General features: G+C 53.2%; 1 protein-coding gene across 8 annotated transcripts in view; it reads left to right on the forward strand.

The window, feature by feature from the left end:
* Pbx4 (PBX homeobox 4) overlaps positions 1-8,002 on the forward strand; it is a 37,471-nt gene extending 29,469 nt beyond the window's left edge. For 7 of the 8 annotated variants that reach the window (XM_031340036.1, XM_031340034.1, XM_031340035.1 and 4 more), the window contains 6 exons: positions 641-879; positions 1,157-1,347; positions 2,642-2,777; positions 5,669-5,822; positions 6,231-6,337; positions 7,700-8,002. In XM_031340036.1, coding sequence (XP_031195896.1) covers positions 641-879; positions 1,157-1,347; positions 2,642-2,777; positions 5,669-5,822; positions 6,231-6,337; positions 7,700-7,789 — 917 coding nt within the window. In that variant the 3' untranslated portion in view covers positions 7,790-8,002. Of the gene's footprint in view, positions 1-640; positions 880-1,156; positions 1,348-2,641; positions 2,778-5,668; positions 5,823-6,230; positions 6,338-7,699 lie in introns of those variants that run through there. The other variant, XM_031340041.1, reaches the window with a different exon arrangement.
* The last annotated feature ends 6,727 nt before the right edge of the window (positions 8,003-14,729 follow it).

A 14,729-nucleotide genomic window follows, 5' to 3' on the forward strand; every position in this document is an offset into this window, starting at 1 on the left:
GCTGCCCGGCTCACTCAAGGCGTTCCTAATACCAGGCACCTTCCTTGAAACCCACCCATGTGTTCTCACATGGTTGTCAAGTTCTGCCCACGCAAGCTGCCCTGTCCCGGTGCCCTCTCCTCAGCCAGGACTGTGCACTTGGATTGCTGTCCCTGATCCAATGTGGTAATGAAGAGACTGGAGGAAACAGAGTGGTTCCTGTTCTTGCAGAGGACTGAATTCAGTCCCCAGTACCTATGCTGGGCAGCGCACAACTGCCTGTGACCCCAGCTCTAGGGGTCTACATGGTCCTCCTGGACTCCCAGGGCACCTGCACTCACACATGCACATACCCACACACAGATGCACACATAATTGATATTTTTTAAAATTAATTTATTTATTATATGTAAGTACACTGTAGCTGTCTTCAGACACTCCAGAAGAGGGCATCAGATCTCGTTATGGATGGTTATGAGCCACCATGTGGTTGCTGGGGTTTGAACTCAGGACCTTTGGAAGAGCAGTCAGTGCTCTTAACCACTGAGCCATCTCTCCAGCCCCATAATTGATATTTTTAAGCAAAGGTGCCAGTGCCACTTGGTCCTGGCCACTTTTTCTCTTCAGGGAGCACATCCTGGTCTGCCTCTGTTCCCTCTAGCCTTGAGCATCCAGTGTCAGGAAGAGGACCCTCCCGACGCCCAGATGCTGAGGTTGGATAACATGCTGCTGGCTGAGGGTGTGTCCAGGCCAGAGAAGAGAGGACGAGGAGCAGCGGCAGGCAGCACAGCAACACCAGGTGGCTGTCCAAATGACAATAGCATTGAACACTCAGACTACAGGGCCAAGCTGTCCCAGATCCGACAGATTTACCACTCTGAGCTAGAGAAGTATGAACAGGTGATCTTTCTGCACGCAAGAGTTTGTCATGTGAATGTACACTGGCCACAGACAGATGTGGACACGAGCTCCCTCCTCTGTGGCAGAGCAGGGACAGCCCGCCCCAGTCAGTTGCTGCAGCTGCAGAGGGGTTGGTGTTACTGAAAGTGCTTTCCCTCACTCCTCAGAGCTGACCTGAGTGTGAGCTGTGGGGGTGGCAGATGTGGTCAGCTGTGTAGCCTACTGCCCTGCACACTGGCTGCCGAGTCACAGGCTGGCCCATCTTTTCCCACTCCAGGCCTGTCTTGAGTTCACCACGCATGTCACCAACCTTCTCCGGGAACAGAGTAGGGTGAGGCCTGTGTCTTCCAGGGAGATGGAGCACATGGTGGGCATCATCCACAGCAAGTTCAGTGCCATCCAGAGGCAGCTGAAGCAGAGTACCTGTGAGGCTGTGATGACCCTACGCTCCCAGTTCCTGGATGCCAGGTCAGGGGCTGTGCGACACTGGGGTCCCCAGGGGTCGGTTCTTAGATAATAGAAGCAAGATCAGAGTGGGATAGCGCTGATGTTTGTGCCGTAGTGTTGCTGAAGGCTGAATGCAAGCGCTAATCACATGTTCTCCCTACAAGCCCAGCCCAGCTCTGTCTTGGATTTAGGTCTGTCCAGAGGGGTCTAGCCAGGCCTCATATAGCTTGAGAGAAGACTACCCAAAGTACAGACTACTGGTTTGTTTTATTTGTGTATGTGAATGGCAGGTGAGAGTGTACCATGGCACACCATGTGGACGTCAGAGGACGGCTTCGGGTACTGGTCTTCCCCTTCGACCTTGCTCAAGGCAGGGTCTCTGATGTTTTCCACTCTGTGTGTGTCAGGCCAGCTGCCCACCAGCATCAAAGGATTCTCCTGTCTACCTCACATATTGCCCATGGAGCTCTGTGACTACAGACATGCACTGACATGGGTTCAGGGAACCCAGACTCGGGTCTTCATACATGTTCCTTACCCACTGGTGCATCTGTAAAGCCCTGATTGCTGTTTCTAAAACTGCAGATCAGGATGGGGAGGCAGCTCGCTCAGTCAAGTGCTTGGCGTACAAACAGAAGGACCTGAGTTTGCATACCCAGCACCAACATTAAAAGCCAGGAATAGGCCAGCAAGAATAGGTCAGCAAGATGGTTCAGGGGATAAAGGAGCTTGCTGCAAAATCTCAGGATCTGAATTTGACCCCCAAATGACCTGAACCTATAGTAATAAGGTCCTGAATGGTGAAGTGGTAAGTGGGAGGGACGAGAGGAGATTAACAATAGCTGGGACCAAGAGACCTTGCATAAGTGATGGCTTATGCTAAGCAGGTTTATTCAGAAGCATATCGCCCTATATACTATTTGCAGAGGGGAAATAGCAGGTGCGGGAGAGAGCAAAGTCAAGCAGTGTTGGCAGAGAGTACATGGGGTACTTAGACAGACCTGCTTAAGGGCTTATAACCACAGCCTGGAGGGGAGGAAGCAGGTTCCCCCAAACTGCCACAGCCTGGGGAAAGAAGTGGGTCCCCAGAAACTGCAGCCAGCCTTGCCAAGCCCGCTACTAGACAAGTGCACAGAACTAGCACTCTCTTTGCCCTTTCATCAGGGTCTCTGGTGTGCTCATGCACACACACACATACACACATACACACACACACACACACACACACACACACACACAGCCAGGAGACTGGGGCCTGAGAAATGTGCCTCTACCCCAGCATGAGAGCACGCAGACTGAGCATCTCTGTCCGTAGGCGCAAGCGGCGGAATTTCAGCAAGCAGGCCACCGAAGTGCTGAATGAATATTTCTATTCCCATTTGAGCAACCCTTACCCCAGTGAAGAGACCAAAGAAGAGCTGGCCAGGAAGGGTGGCATCACGGTGTCCCAGGTGAGCCCTCCTGCCCCTGGAAGAAGTTAAGTCTTATGAGGACAGGCTCCTGGAGAAACTTTACTGTGTGGGGAGGACTACTGTAGAAGTTACTTACTCTATGGGAGGACTCATGGGGAAGTTACAGTGTGGAGGACTCATGGGGAAGTTACTTACTGTATGGGAGGACTTATGGGGAAGTTACTGTGTGGGAGGACTCATGGGGAAGTTACTATGTGGGAGGACTCATGGGGAAGTTACTTACTGTGTGGGAGGACCCATGGGGAAGTTACTTACTGTGTGAGAGGACTCATGGGGAAGTTACTTACTATGTGGGAGGACTCATGGGGAAGTTACTGTGTGGGAGGACTCATGGGGAAGTTACTGTGTCAGAAGACCCATGGGGAAGTTGGTATGGTACTGTCATGTGCACTGTATGGTGCTGGTCGCGTGCCTCAGCCTGGTTCTGCTCCAATCCCAGCTCTGTGCTGTGAATTAGAATGTTGGTGGGGACTCAGCTCCCTCTCCTAGAAGAGAGTGTAAGAGCATCATGGTGTCTCAGGTGCTGGGGCGAGCTCTAGGAGACTGTGGCAGCTCAGGCTCCTGGGACCCCTGTGCTAGGAACAGTGGGCAGTATGAGCTCCCTTGGGGGAATGAGATTCCTGACCCCGCGGCTTGGCGACAATCACCTTTGTCTTTCTTGAAATTCGAGGCAAAGGAGAGAGTGAGCAAAGGCCAGAGTGCTAAGAGAACATTCCTGAAAGTTTCAGAGAGTTCAGTCAGTCCAAGCAACACACTGGTGGCGGGAAGGCAGGGCCAGAGCACTGGAGCAAGGAGTGCAGGCCGCACAGCAATGCAGCTACAGCACGGCCTCCTTCCCTCGGCCATAGCTCCTCTGCCTCTGCCCCCCAGTAGTGAGGGACGCTGAGACTAACAGTAGTCACCACAGCTGTTGCATGCCCTGTTCCTCCCTGCCTCACAGCTGGAAAGGGTGAGTGTCCCGCCCTTAGGCACTGTCCTCAGCCCAGGCTGTTCAAGTTATGTCTCTGTGACAGAGCCCAGGGTCCTACAGGGTCCAGACACAGCTGCCTGTTCTTCAGGGAGCAGTCCGGTGTCCTCATAACAAGGCCAGAGCTGAGGGCAGGGCCTGCACTCTGGTTAGAGTGTAAGCCTGGGTGCTGGGGCTCCAGGGACAGTGTGAATAACAGGCAGATCACCTACCCTCCTGCCCCTGGCTCCATGTTGCTGGTGCCAGGCCCTCCAGGGAACAGAGTAAGCAAGGTTCAAAGGCTTTGCCACATTCCAGGGGCTCTCCTAGTGGGTGACCTGGGCCCTGGGACCATCCCCACCAACTGAGTTCTGTGCTAGAAGCTCCACCTTACTCTGTCGCATCCCCTAGTAGGTGTCAGGACCTCCTAAAGTGGCCTGCCATATTAATATTAAGTGAGGTTTTGAATTTGGGGTACAGGTGAGTAGGCCATGAGGTGCATCTTAGGAGAAGTCAAGAGGAAGGGAACACCATTAGGGCACCTCAGGCCCAAGGGGAGTTGAGCTGAGGGTGAGGTAGGATCTCCCTGTGGAGATGAGTTTCCTGCCAGTCACCAAGTTCTCCACTCCCACTCAGCAGTGTCCAAATGCACACAAACTCTGCTCTTTGTCTAGAGCCACAAACAGTTGAGTAGCCTGTGTCCCGGCTATACAGGAAGGTCACTTGAACCCAGGAACCCCAGTCCATCTGGCTAACACAGCTAGATCCTCATGTCAAAAGAAAATACAAGGCTGGGCCTAGGAGAGCATCCCTTTAATCCCAGCACTCAGGAGATGGCAGGCAGAGCTCTGTGAGTTCAAGGCTAATCTGGTCTGCACAAAGAGTTCCAGGACAGCCAGGGCTACACAGAGAAACTCTGTCTGAGGGAAAAAAAAAAAAAAAAGAAGAAGATGTAGGGGGAGAGGAAGAGGAGGAGGAGGAGGAAGACAGTAGTGGTGGTCGTCATAGACATAGTCGTGGTACTATAGTGGAGTTTGAGAGCTGGCTCAGCAGTTAAGAGTATCGACTGCTTTTCTAGAGTACCTGGGTTCAATTCCCAGCACCCACATGGTAGCACACAACCATCTTTGACTTTAGTTCCAAGATATCCAATGCCCTCTTCCCACCTCTAGCAACACCAGACATGCACATGGTGTTTGTATGTACATATGTATGTACATACATGCATGCATGCATATATACATACATGCAGGCAGGCAAAGCACCCAAGCACATTAAACAAAATGAAATCATCTTAGAGAACACTAAGCACCCTGCAGGAGGCGTGGCCCTCCCCGCAGGGGCAGGGCAGGCAGGAGGCGTGGCCCTCCTCACAGGGCAGGGAGGGAGCCCTGCAGTTATCTGGGATCTTTTCCCTGTTTTGTTCAGTTGGGTGAAGTTGTTTAGCTAGAGTCTCACTCCAGCCTAGGCTGCCTTGAATTTACAGCAATCCTCCTGCTTCAGCCTCCCAAAGTCTAGGGTAACAAGTATGGGCTATTAAGCTGGTGCCTTTTTTTTGGGGGGGTACTAAGGTTAAGTATTTTTTATATTTATGTATTTATTTGTGGGGGAGGGAGGTGCATGTGTTTGCGTGCGCGGACTCCTCTTGCATTAATCCATGCATCAATCACTGTGCATGTGTGGTGCCTGTCACTGCAGAAATGGAAAAATCTGAGGACTTCTTTGGTAGTTCTTTCTCTCTTCTTCCACTCTGTGGTTCCTAGGAACTGAACTCATGTCATGAGACTTGGGGGCAAGCACCTTTACCCAGTAAACCATCTCGCTCAGCCCCTCAGAGGAAAGGTCCCCAATCCAACCTTCATATGGTTTGCCCCCAGCATGGCCCACGCCAGGACAGTGTCATCGTCTGTCTATCTATCCACAGGTCTCTAACTGGTTTGGCAACAAAAGAATCCGGTACAAAAAGAATACGGGGAAGTTTCAGGAAGAAGCCACCATGTACACAGGGAGAACACCCACAGTTACCAAGGCCCGGGGTCCCGGGGGTCAGACCAGCTGCCGGTCTACACCCAGCCCAGGTGACGAGGCCATGGCCCTCTTTAACTATAAGCTTTCTGTGGGATTAGGTGTGACCCAAGCTACCCGATCTGTGTATATAGCCAGTGCCAGGAGAGGGACAGACAAGAGTTTCTTAATTTCACGGGCCAATGTCACCCACACAAGGCCCGGGGGAGTACAGGTGGCTGGATGCTTTAGGGGGTAAGATCCAGAATCTGTCTGTCTGCCTCCCCTCTCTTCCAAGACAGGCTTTCTCTGTGTAGAACTCATTCTATAGACCAGGCTGCTGGGATTAAAGGCAAGTGCCATCCCCACTTGGCCCAGAGTCTCTCTTGATGAGGAACTGAGCAGATGCCCAGAAATTTCCTGTGACTGCTGACCCAGATTCTGCTGTGACACCCCCAACTGACTCCACCCATTCCTCACAGGTTCCTGTAGCCCCTTCCCACTGAGCAATGGAAGCGACATGGTTCTCACTGTGCGGACTCTGGCCTTCCTCCAGCCCCCCTCTGGGGGAGTCTGCCTCCAGCCCCTGGTGAGTCAGCTGCAGCCACCCTGGGATTCCCTCCAGGGCTTTGGGGAAGTAGAAGAGCCCTGGGGCTGGGTCTCTGGGAAAGGAAACCCCAAGGAAAGGTGGGAGCATTTAACCTCTGGACTCAGAGACCCATCTGTCACTGGGGGCTCACTGGGGGCTGGAGACCTGGTGTGGTGGGGGTGTCTCACACTAGAAGGGCATCTGCCAGGCCAGAGTCCTTGTTGGTAACTGGGATCTAGACAGCGAAGCTGCCTCCAGAACTTTGCCAGGGTGACAGCTGTCTCCTTTGTAGAGCCTGTGACCTCCCAGTCTGTCCTAGGTCCTGCCAAGGCCCTGTGAAGGCCCTGCATAATCAGAGTGGGCTCTGGCATGGTGGCAGCTGCCATGGCCCCATGAGCCTAGCAACTTCCCAGCAGCTCCCTTAGAACCAGCCCCGGAGCTCTGAGGAATGCCCACAGGGAGGGAGTTGGGGGAGCCTGGTTCATTCAAGCCCTGCCTGCCACCACCTCGAGTCCCAGTCTAATACAAGCTTCAGGCTGTGGAGCGGACTGAGTCTGGGCCTGCTTCTTGCACACCTGAAGCTAAGGTGCTCTGGGACAGAGCCAGCAGGAGTGAGGGAGTGAGGTGCCAGTCTGTCCTGCTCTGAACCGAGCACACCTGTCCATTCCAGCACTGAGCCAAGAGTCAGACTGGGGCAGTGCCATGCCCTGCAGGCACCCACCTAAGTCTCTTTTCGGTAAAATATGTCCCAAGCACACCCTTTATCTTATCTTGTTGTTGTTTGTTTGATATGATCCCTCTCCGTAGCACTGGCTGTCCTGGTATTCACTCTTTAGACCAGGCCAGCCTTGAATTCACAGACTTCCTGCCTCTGTATCCCAGGGGCTTAAAGGCATGCACCATCATGATAGACCCATGCCGACAACGTCATGCCCATTCAGCTGGCTCTTCTTAAAGGTCACTCTGCCAGCCTGGCCACTGTCCTTCTAACCAGCAGCTTCAGCACATGCCTGCCATGGCCTCACTCACAAAGCCTCTAGCACGAATGCCCTGCCTGATACAGTGGAGCTTAGCATACCCATCCAGCTGTCCTGATAGATGAGCAGAGCAGCCCTAATGTGTGCTGTAGCCATGCACAACGCAGACAAGTGGAGGCTCCTGCTCCTGTGAGGAAGGAGCCCACGAGCCATGGCCCTGCCACAGGCCACTGGTTCTGATATATACCCCCAAGGCATCTGATGGGCTCACCCTGCTGGTCAGGGGCTCGTTCTGGAACTCCTCTGCTAGCATGTTCTGTGTACCTCTGAGGACACAGGAACTGGGTGGTCGCTCACTCTCACACTCTTGTCTCTGCCTTTCCAGGCCCATGGTAGCTGGCAGAGGACCACCCCGCAGCCAGCCTCATCACCTGCGGGAGATTCTGGCAGCTTCAACTCAGATGCATCTAATTAAGTTTTCGGAACCTGGCTGAGTGCCACAGGTGACTGGCCTGTGTCCTGCTGATTACCTCAGAAGCCCTGCCTGTGCCTTTGCCCTTTTCCAGGCCAGTCGCCTCCCCGCCTTGGTGTGATTTTTTTTTTTTTAAACATCAATTGAGTGGCTGACAGTGAACTGTTCATCTGGGGCTTGTTCTGAGCACCCCATTAAAGTTTTGACCTGTTTGCATTCCAGTGTTTTCAATACAGGCTTGTCTAAGTGACAGGTGACACCCTAGATGCCATTATCAGCTCTAAAACCCCGTGGGAGCTGTGCCATGACCTCTGAGCTTTGTTTGTGGTTTTGTTTTAGCTTTTCTGTGTTTGGCTTGGGGGTTTTGAGAATTTGGGAGAATTTGAAGCCTTGTCCCGCTTCCCCTCCACAGTAACCAATAGGACCCTCCCTCCATAGCCTGCCCCCTGGAGCCACTTGCCAAGCAGTGTCCTCATGGCTGTGACCTCATCCTATTAGCCACCATCACAACAGTAAGAAAGTGCCCCTGTTCCTGCATCCTGGGAAGAGCCCATGACAGATGGGGATGACCTTATCCCTGGGGCTAGGCCACATGTACCCTGCCACTGCCTGCCATATGAGTGTCGCCATGTGCTCCTCTGAGCCTGAGGGCTGACAAGGGGCTGGAGCAGCCACCTGTAGTGACTGGACACTCTCATCCTCCAAAGTCAGGGTCTCCACAGTCAGTCTGTCCCCATGCATGTCCCCAGGCCCTGGCTCATCTGGGCTCACCTTCTATACAGTGTCAGCAGGCCACATCCCACCTGGGATTCCCTATCTAGCTTCTGTCACAGGCACTTTTGAGGTTTTGCCATATTATAGGTTCAGGGGCTGGAGAGATGATGGCTCAGCGGTTAAGAGCACCAACTGCTCTTCCAAAGGTCCTGAGTTTGATTCCCAACAACCTCACGGTGGCTCACAACCATCTGTAATGAGATCTGATGCCCTCTTCTGGTGTGTCTCAAGATAGCTACCGTGTACATATATAATAAATAAATACATCTTTAAAAATAAAATAAAAAATATTTTATGTAATAGACCATTCTGTCTGCATGTATGTTCAAGTATCAGGTATGTACTGAAGGGTGAGTAGAGGGTGCCAGGTCTCTGGGAACTGGAGTTACAGACAGTTGAGAGCTATGATGTGGGTGCTGGGAGTTGAACCCAGGTCCTCTGGAAGAGCAGTCAGTGTTCTTTTGGTTTGATTGTCTTGTTGTTTTGTATTCTTTCTTTCTTTCTTTTTGGTTTTTCGAGACAGGGTTTCTCTGTGTAGCCCTGGCTGTCCTGGAACTCACTCTGTAGACTAGGCTGGCCTCGAACTCAGAAATCTGCCTGCCTCTGCCTCCCCAGTGCTGGGATTAAAGGCATGCAACACAACCGCCTGGTACAGTCAGTGTCCTTAACCACTGAGCCAAAAGCTTCACCCTTTTCCACAACCTATTAGTATGTGACTGGGGAAGGTGTCTTCGGAGACAGACCCACTGAAGTGCAGAGAAGCTGAAGGCAGTGGACACTGCCGCCCTTTGCATCCCTGGGGTGCACAGCCTGGGACTGAGCACCTTCCCAGCCACACTCATGCTACAGGGAAAAAGCTAAAAAGCTTGAGAATCTGGAAGCTTCTCTGGCTGAGGTGAGGCACAGGAACAGGTGGAGGAGGGTATTGCCTCCCCAGAAGCCTGGCTAGGGCCAACACCATCCTAGAGCTGCTGACAGACCTGCATTTGAGGCTCCCACCGTCCCTGTGAGCCCTGCTGGGACCACAATTGTCTCAGCCTCTGAATGGAGAACGGAGTGGCAGAGAGAGAGACACACACACAGACAGAGAGACGGAGACAGAGGGGGTAAAGAAACAGAGACAGGAGGAGAGACAGGAGAGAGAGAGAGAGGGAGAGGGAGAGAGAGAGAGAGGGTGAGAGGGAGAGGGAGGGGGTAGTCAATCTGTCAATCTCGGGAACACTGGCTCAAGGAAGGAAGAGCAATGGGAGAAGGGCCGGGTAAACGAAATGAAGACAACAAGAATGAGGGATAGTGCCTGGATCTTACTGGAAAGGACAGGTTTCTACCTTCAAGAATTTCTATGATGACCCGGTGTGGATGCATTCAAGCCCCCCTGATGCCTCTGAAGGGACTGAAAGCCATGGACGATGATATGTGAGGAGAGCGAATGAGTCAAATCAAGGAAAAGCAGGAGGGACCTTAGGGGACCTCGCATGGCTCAGTTGCGGTTACGTCTTTTGCCACGAGGAGGCGCAGTCAACCTAAAAAGCTAAATCCCGTCTCCAGCATTCTAAAGGAATCTAAAACCTGGAAGGAAGTCTGGGCCTCAGTTTCCCTATCAATAATGTGGGGAGGTCACAGGAACCGTTCCGGGGGAGGTCTGTGAGCAGAAGCCAGGGAAACACGCCAGCATCCAGCACACAGATGGATAAGCACAGCATAAATATTGGGCTGAGGCCATAGGGTCTGAGGACCAGCAGAGGCCGGTGTCCGAGGAGAGGGGAACACGGAGGTGGAAAGCTCTTTAGGCGCTGGGAGGCCAGCAAGCCAGCACTTCCTGGGGAAGGAGATCCAGAGTTCAACAAGGCCATGCAAACAGATTGGAGGTGTGGGGGAGATGTGTTCTCCCAGGACACCCAGGAGGCTAGCATCAGGCTGCTGCAGCAGCCCCGCCCCGCAGCAGGTGCCAAGGCCTGCCAGCGACATTCCTCAGTGCCCGGCGCCAGGCAGCCGTTCCTGCCGGATGAAACGTAAGCTGGGCCTGGCCGCGTGGGCCTCGTGTTTTTCCAACAACTTCTTCAGCCACAGCCTGACCACAACCTAGATTCCGTAGGGCTAGCCATTTCGTGTTTGTGTTCAGCCTGGCCAGACAGTAGCAGGGCCAGACCGGGGGCCCGGGCCTCCCAGATGGTCTGGCTGCCCGGCCTGAGGCATGTTCTCCTCCACCAAGAGGCCCTGGTTATAGCTACTCAGCTATTCTTTTCTTTTCTTTTCTTTTCTTTTTTTTAAAAAAGATTTATTTTATGTGTATGAGTACACTGTAGCTATACAGATGGTCATGAGCCATCATGTGTATGGCTGCTGGGAATTGAACTCAGGATGGCCCCGCTCGCTCCATCGGGCATCAGATCTCATTACAGGTGGTTGTGAGCCACCATGTGGTTGCTGGGATCCGAACTCAGAACCTTTGGAAGAGCAGTCAGTACTCTTACCCGCTGAGCCATCTCGCTAGCCCATTTTTTTTTCATTGTTTTTGTTTTGAAACAGGGTCTCTCTATGTAGCTCAGTCTGGCCTTGAACTCAGTACAATAGCCTAGGGAGGGCGGAGAATTCCTGATCTTTCTGTTTCCATCCATCAAGTGCTGGGATGATAGGTGCCAACATGCTGGTCTTGGCTTTCAGACCTTAGAGTCAGCTTGGGATGGGGTGGTACCCACTGCTGCAGATCCAGCCCAAGGTTGTGTGTGACCAGCCCACCTGTCTCTGAGACCTGTTCCTGCCGTCCCAGCCTCTGTCCCATCTCCCTAGCTGTGAATTAGGGATACCATTAAAGCATAGGCAAACAGCTTTAATCCCACACTGATGGTGCTGAAGCAAGAGACTCTTAAGTTCCAGGGCAGCCTGAGCTACATAGCAACCCCTTGCCCCAACAGACATCAAACAAGCAGGAACAGCCTGTGTTCAGGTGTTGTCAGGGGTCTAGCCCAATCTAAGCCAAGAGAGTGCGGGTTTGAACCCTAAGGTCGCCTCCACGTGCTCCAGCAGTTTCTGCTGAGCAGGGTTTTGCCTCATGCACCAGACTTAAAGCTCCCAGGGCAGATGCTGACCCGTGAGACAAAGCTCACCACCCCCAACTCCCCCTCGTGAAACCTTACAAAGGAAAGGAAAACTCAATTCAGACTCTCAGTCTTTTGGATCTGGTCTTGGAAAACTCCTATTCACCTTTGAAAGTCCATACTGAAAATCCCGTCCTCCCAGACCCTGGCCCTGCAAGGAGGGGTTTTTGTGCCTGTTTCACTTTGACTTTCGAGGTTCCTGGGGTCTTTACTCTTATCTAAGCGTAGCTCTACACCTAGCTATCTTGGCTGTGGGGTGTGTCCTGTGTGTGTCTGTGTTCTACACAGGATCCTCACAGGACCAGGGGTTAACATATAGACTTCATGAAGCAGACTGGGATAGCCTAGCCCTCTGTGTGTGTGTGTGTGTGTGTGTGTGTGTGTGTGTGTGTGTGTGTGTGAGAGAGAGAGAGAGAGAGAGAGAGAGAGAGAGAGAGAGAGAGGGTCATGTCTCCAGAAACCCTCAGGCAGGAAGAGGGGGTGGGAGCTATGGCCTCACCTCTGCCTGGTTGGTCCTCAGCCCAGCTCTGCCGTGCTCCAGCACCATCTGGGGCCAGACAGCCTTTGAGGACATAGCTGAGGTTTGGCGGTGCTGCCTGGTCCAGGGCTGAGTCAGCACAGGGAGGGATTCAGGCCTCTACTGCAAAAAGCAGTTGGGATCTTGGAGGCCTGGGGGTTCCCCCAGCCCACTCCTCCTTGGGCTTCGAGAGGGTGGGATGTGCCCAGAGCACCGAGATGTGGACAGCTGGGCTCTAGAATGTATTTGGAGAAAGCCTGAGGCGAGCCATCCACCATTCAAGGCTAAGGTGATTGTGGGGCACAGGTGGGTGTGCTATGACCCTCCGGCATGGAGCTCCAGGCTGGGGTCCATTCCCCCAAGAGCTAGAGGTTACGGTGCCCTGCCTAAAGCATTTGCAGGTGTCCTGGGATGACAGACACTAGTTCGGTGACCAGAAGGTGCTAGGTGGGAAAGGAGGGAATATTTGACTGTAAGGGACAGAGATAGGGCGTGGCCAGGAAAGCCTGACCTTGGCTGATGACGACCAGGCTGGTTGGCTCTGACTGACACCTTGGCTCTATGGCCTGGGCAGAGGCCTTGGGTGAGGCCATGTCTGTCTTCCTGTGTCTACCTCCAACAGCTGGGAGTCCCCTCTCCCCATACCGGTCCCCTCCCTATCACCTGCCAGTGCCCCCATCTGGAACCCGGGCCTGGTGTCTGTTCCTAGCCCCAAGGTATCATCCCTCCCCACCACCATCCTCCCAGTGATGTCCCTGCATCCTCTGCTAACTGAAGCCAGTGCCTGCCAGGCCAGCTCCAGCCCTTGGGGTCTGAGACGGGGACAGACCCACCTCTGAGGCTGATGAGAGAGACAGACAGTGAGGAAGTGGTGGGTGGTCACGCCAGGCCCACGAGGCTCCTAGAGAAGAGCCAGATATGTTCTGCCAGAACTGAACTTCAAGAGAGAGGGAGTGCGGGGCCAAGTGGGGAGAACAGACCCCAGTGCCACCAGAGGAGCATGTCCTAAAGGCTGAATAGAGAGAGCTCCTTGGGTTCATGGGGGGCAGGGACAGGGAGGGGATCTGTCCTACGAAATTGTGTAACCCACCAAGAGTGCTCAGCGGGTAAAGGTGCTTGCTGCACAAGCCTGAGGACCTGAGTTCGATCCCTGGAACCCACATGAAGGAGGAGAGAGAAGAGTAACTCCACATGCTCTCTGGACTCCATAGTCATGTTGTGGCATAAATGTGCCCACACATACACAAATGCCCAAATCGGAAGAAGAAACGGACCTCTAGATGTTTCTCCATTTAGAAACGGTTTCCCTCCCTCGGTGTTGCTTGCTTGGCCCTCCAGCCTTTACCTTTGCTACCTCACCGCCCGGCCAAACACATCCTTCAAGACCAGTTCCAAGCAGGAAGTGGTGGCTCACACCTGCCCTCAGCTACCTCTCAGGAGGTAGAATCGGGAAGACCAGAAGTTCAAGGCTATCCTTGGCTGCATAGTAAATTTGAGGGCAGCCTGATCTACATGAGGTCCCATCTCTAAGGAAAACAATCAAACCAAAACAAAACCAGAAATAGCCAGCTACTTTATCCCCAGGTTACAGTGTCCATGACATCTGTGTGACCCAAGCTGTCATTCTCCGTGAGAATAAATCTTTGGACCCCAACACACTACGTATACATCATGCACCCTCAAAGCAAGTGTAGTCTCAGGGTCACAACCGGGCAGCCCTCCTGCATGTCTGTCTTGCAGTCCTTCCTCTTGGATTCTGCTACTTTCAGACTTGTTTTAAGCATTTTACTGGTCCAAGATTTTTCTCTATGCCATGGTGTGAGGAATTTTAAGAACCCCTGGTTCTAAAATTATAAAATCTAAAGTGTTGGGGGCAGGACATTGGGCCTCCAGTGCCCCGAGCTGACCTCAGGGAGGCAGGAGCAGGGTCTCTGGGGGGTCTTGGCCCTGATTCCTCCCCAACCCCAGCCAAGGGGCGTATCCTGGCAGCCCTGCTGGGGGTGGAGGGAGGTGATGGATTTTCCAGAAGCTATGACTGAGGTTCCAAGAGGGACGGCTGGGAGAGAGCACCAGGACAGAATGAAGCAGAGCCGCTGCCAGAACAGGGAAGCTCTCCCTGCGTTGGTGTCTTCATTTCCTCATGTGAAAATTGGGGTGAATTCTGTCCTGTCACTGAATAGGCTGAGAGGGAAAGAGGTCCACAGCCCTCTGAGCCTAGCTAGAGACGGGTTCCCACTACCCCACCCCACACTAACAGACAGGCCAGTCGTCCCCCCTAAAACTCAGCTGGCTGCCCCAGCTGGCAGCTAGAGAAGCCCCAACACTTTCTCAATGAAAGGTATTTGGCAAGAAGGCTGGACACCTCATCAGGGGCCTGGACTTCGCAGTGGGCTCCCCATACCTTTGTGGGGAGCTGCAGCCCTGGATAATCCTTGGACTCCTCCAAGCAGCCCTGCACTGCTGAGTGAGCCAGGCTCCAAGCCTCTGTCATCTACAGCTCCAGCAGAGCCCTGGGGTCATCTCAAAGGCCAGGGTTTGGACTTAGCTTTTTTTT

The sequence above is a fragment of the Mastomys coucha genome, unplaced genomic scaffold (assembly GCF_008632895.1).
Source record: "Mastomys coucha isolate ucsf_1 unplaced genomic scaffold, UCSF_Mcou_1 pScaffold22, whole genome shotgun sequence".
In the NCBI taxonomy this organism is placed as follows: Eukaryota; Metazoa; Chordata; class Mammalia; order Rodentia; family Muridae; genus Mastomys; species Mastomys coucha.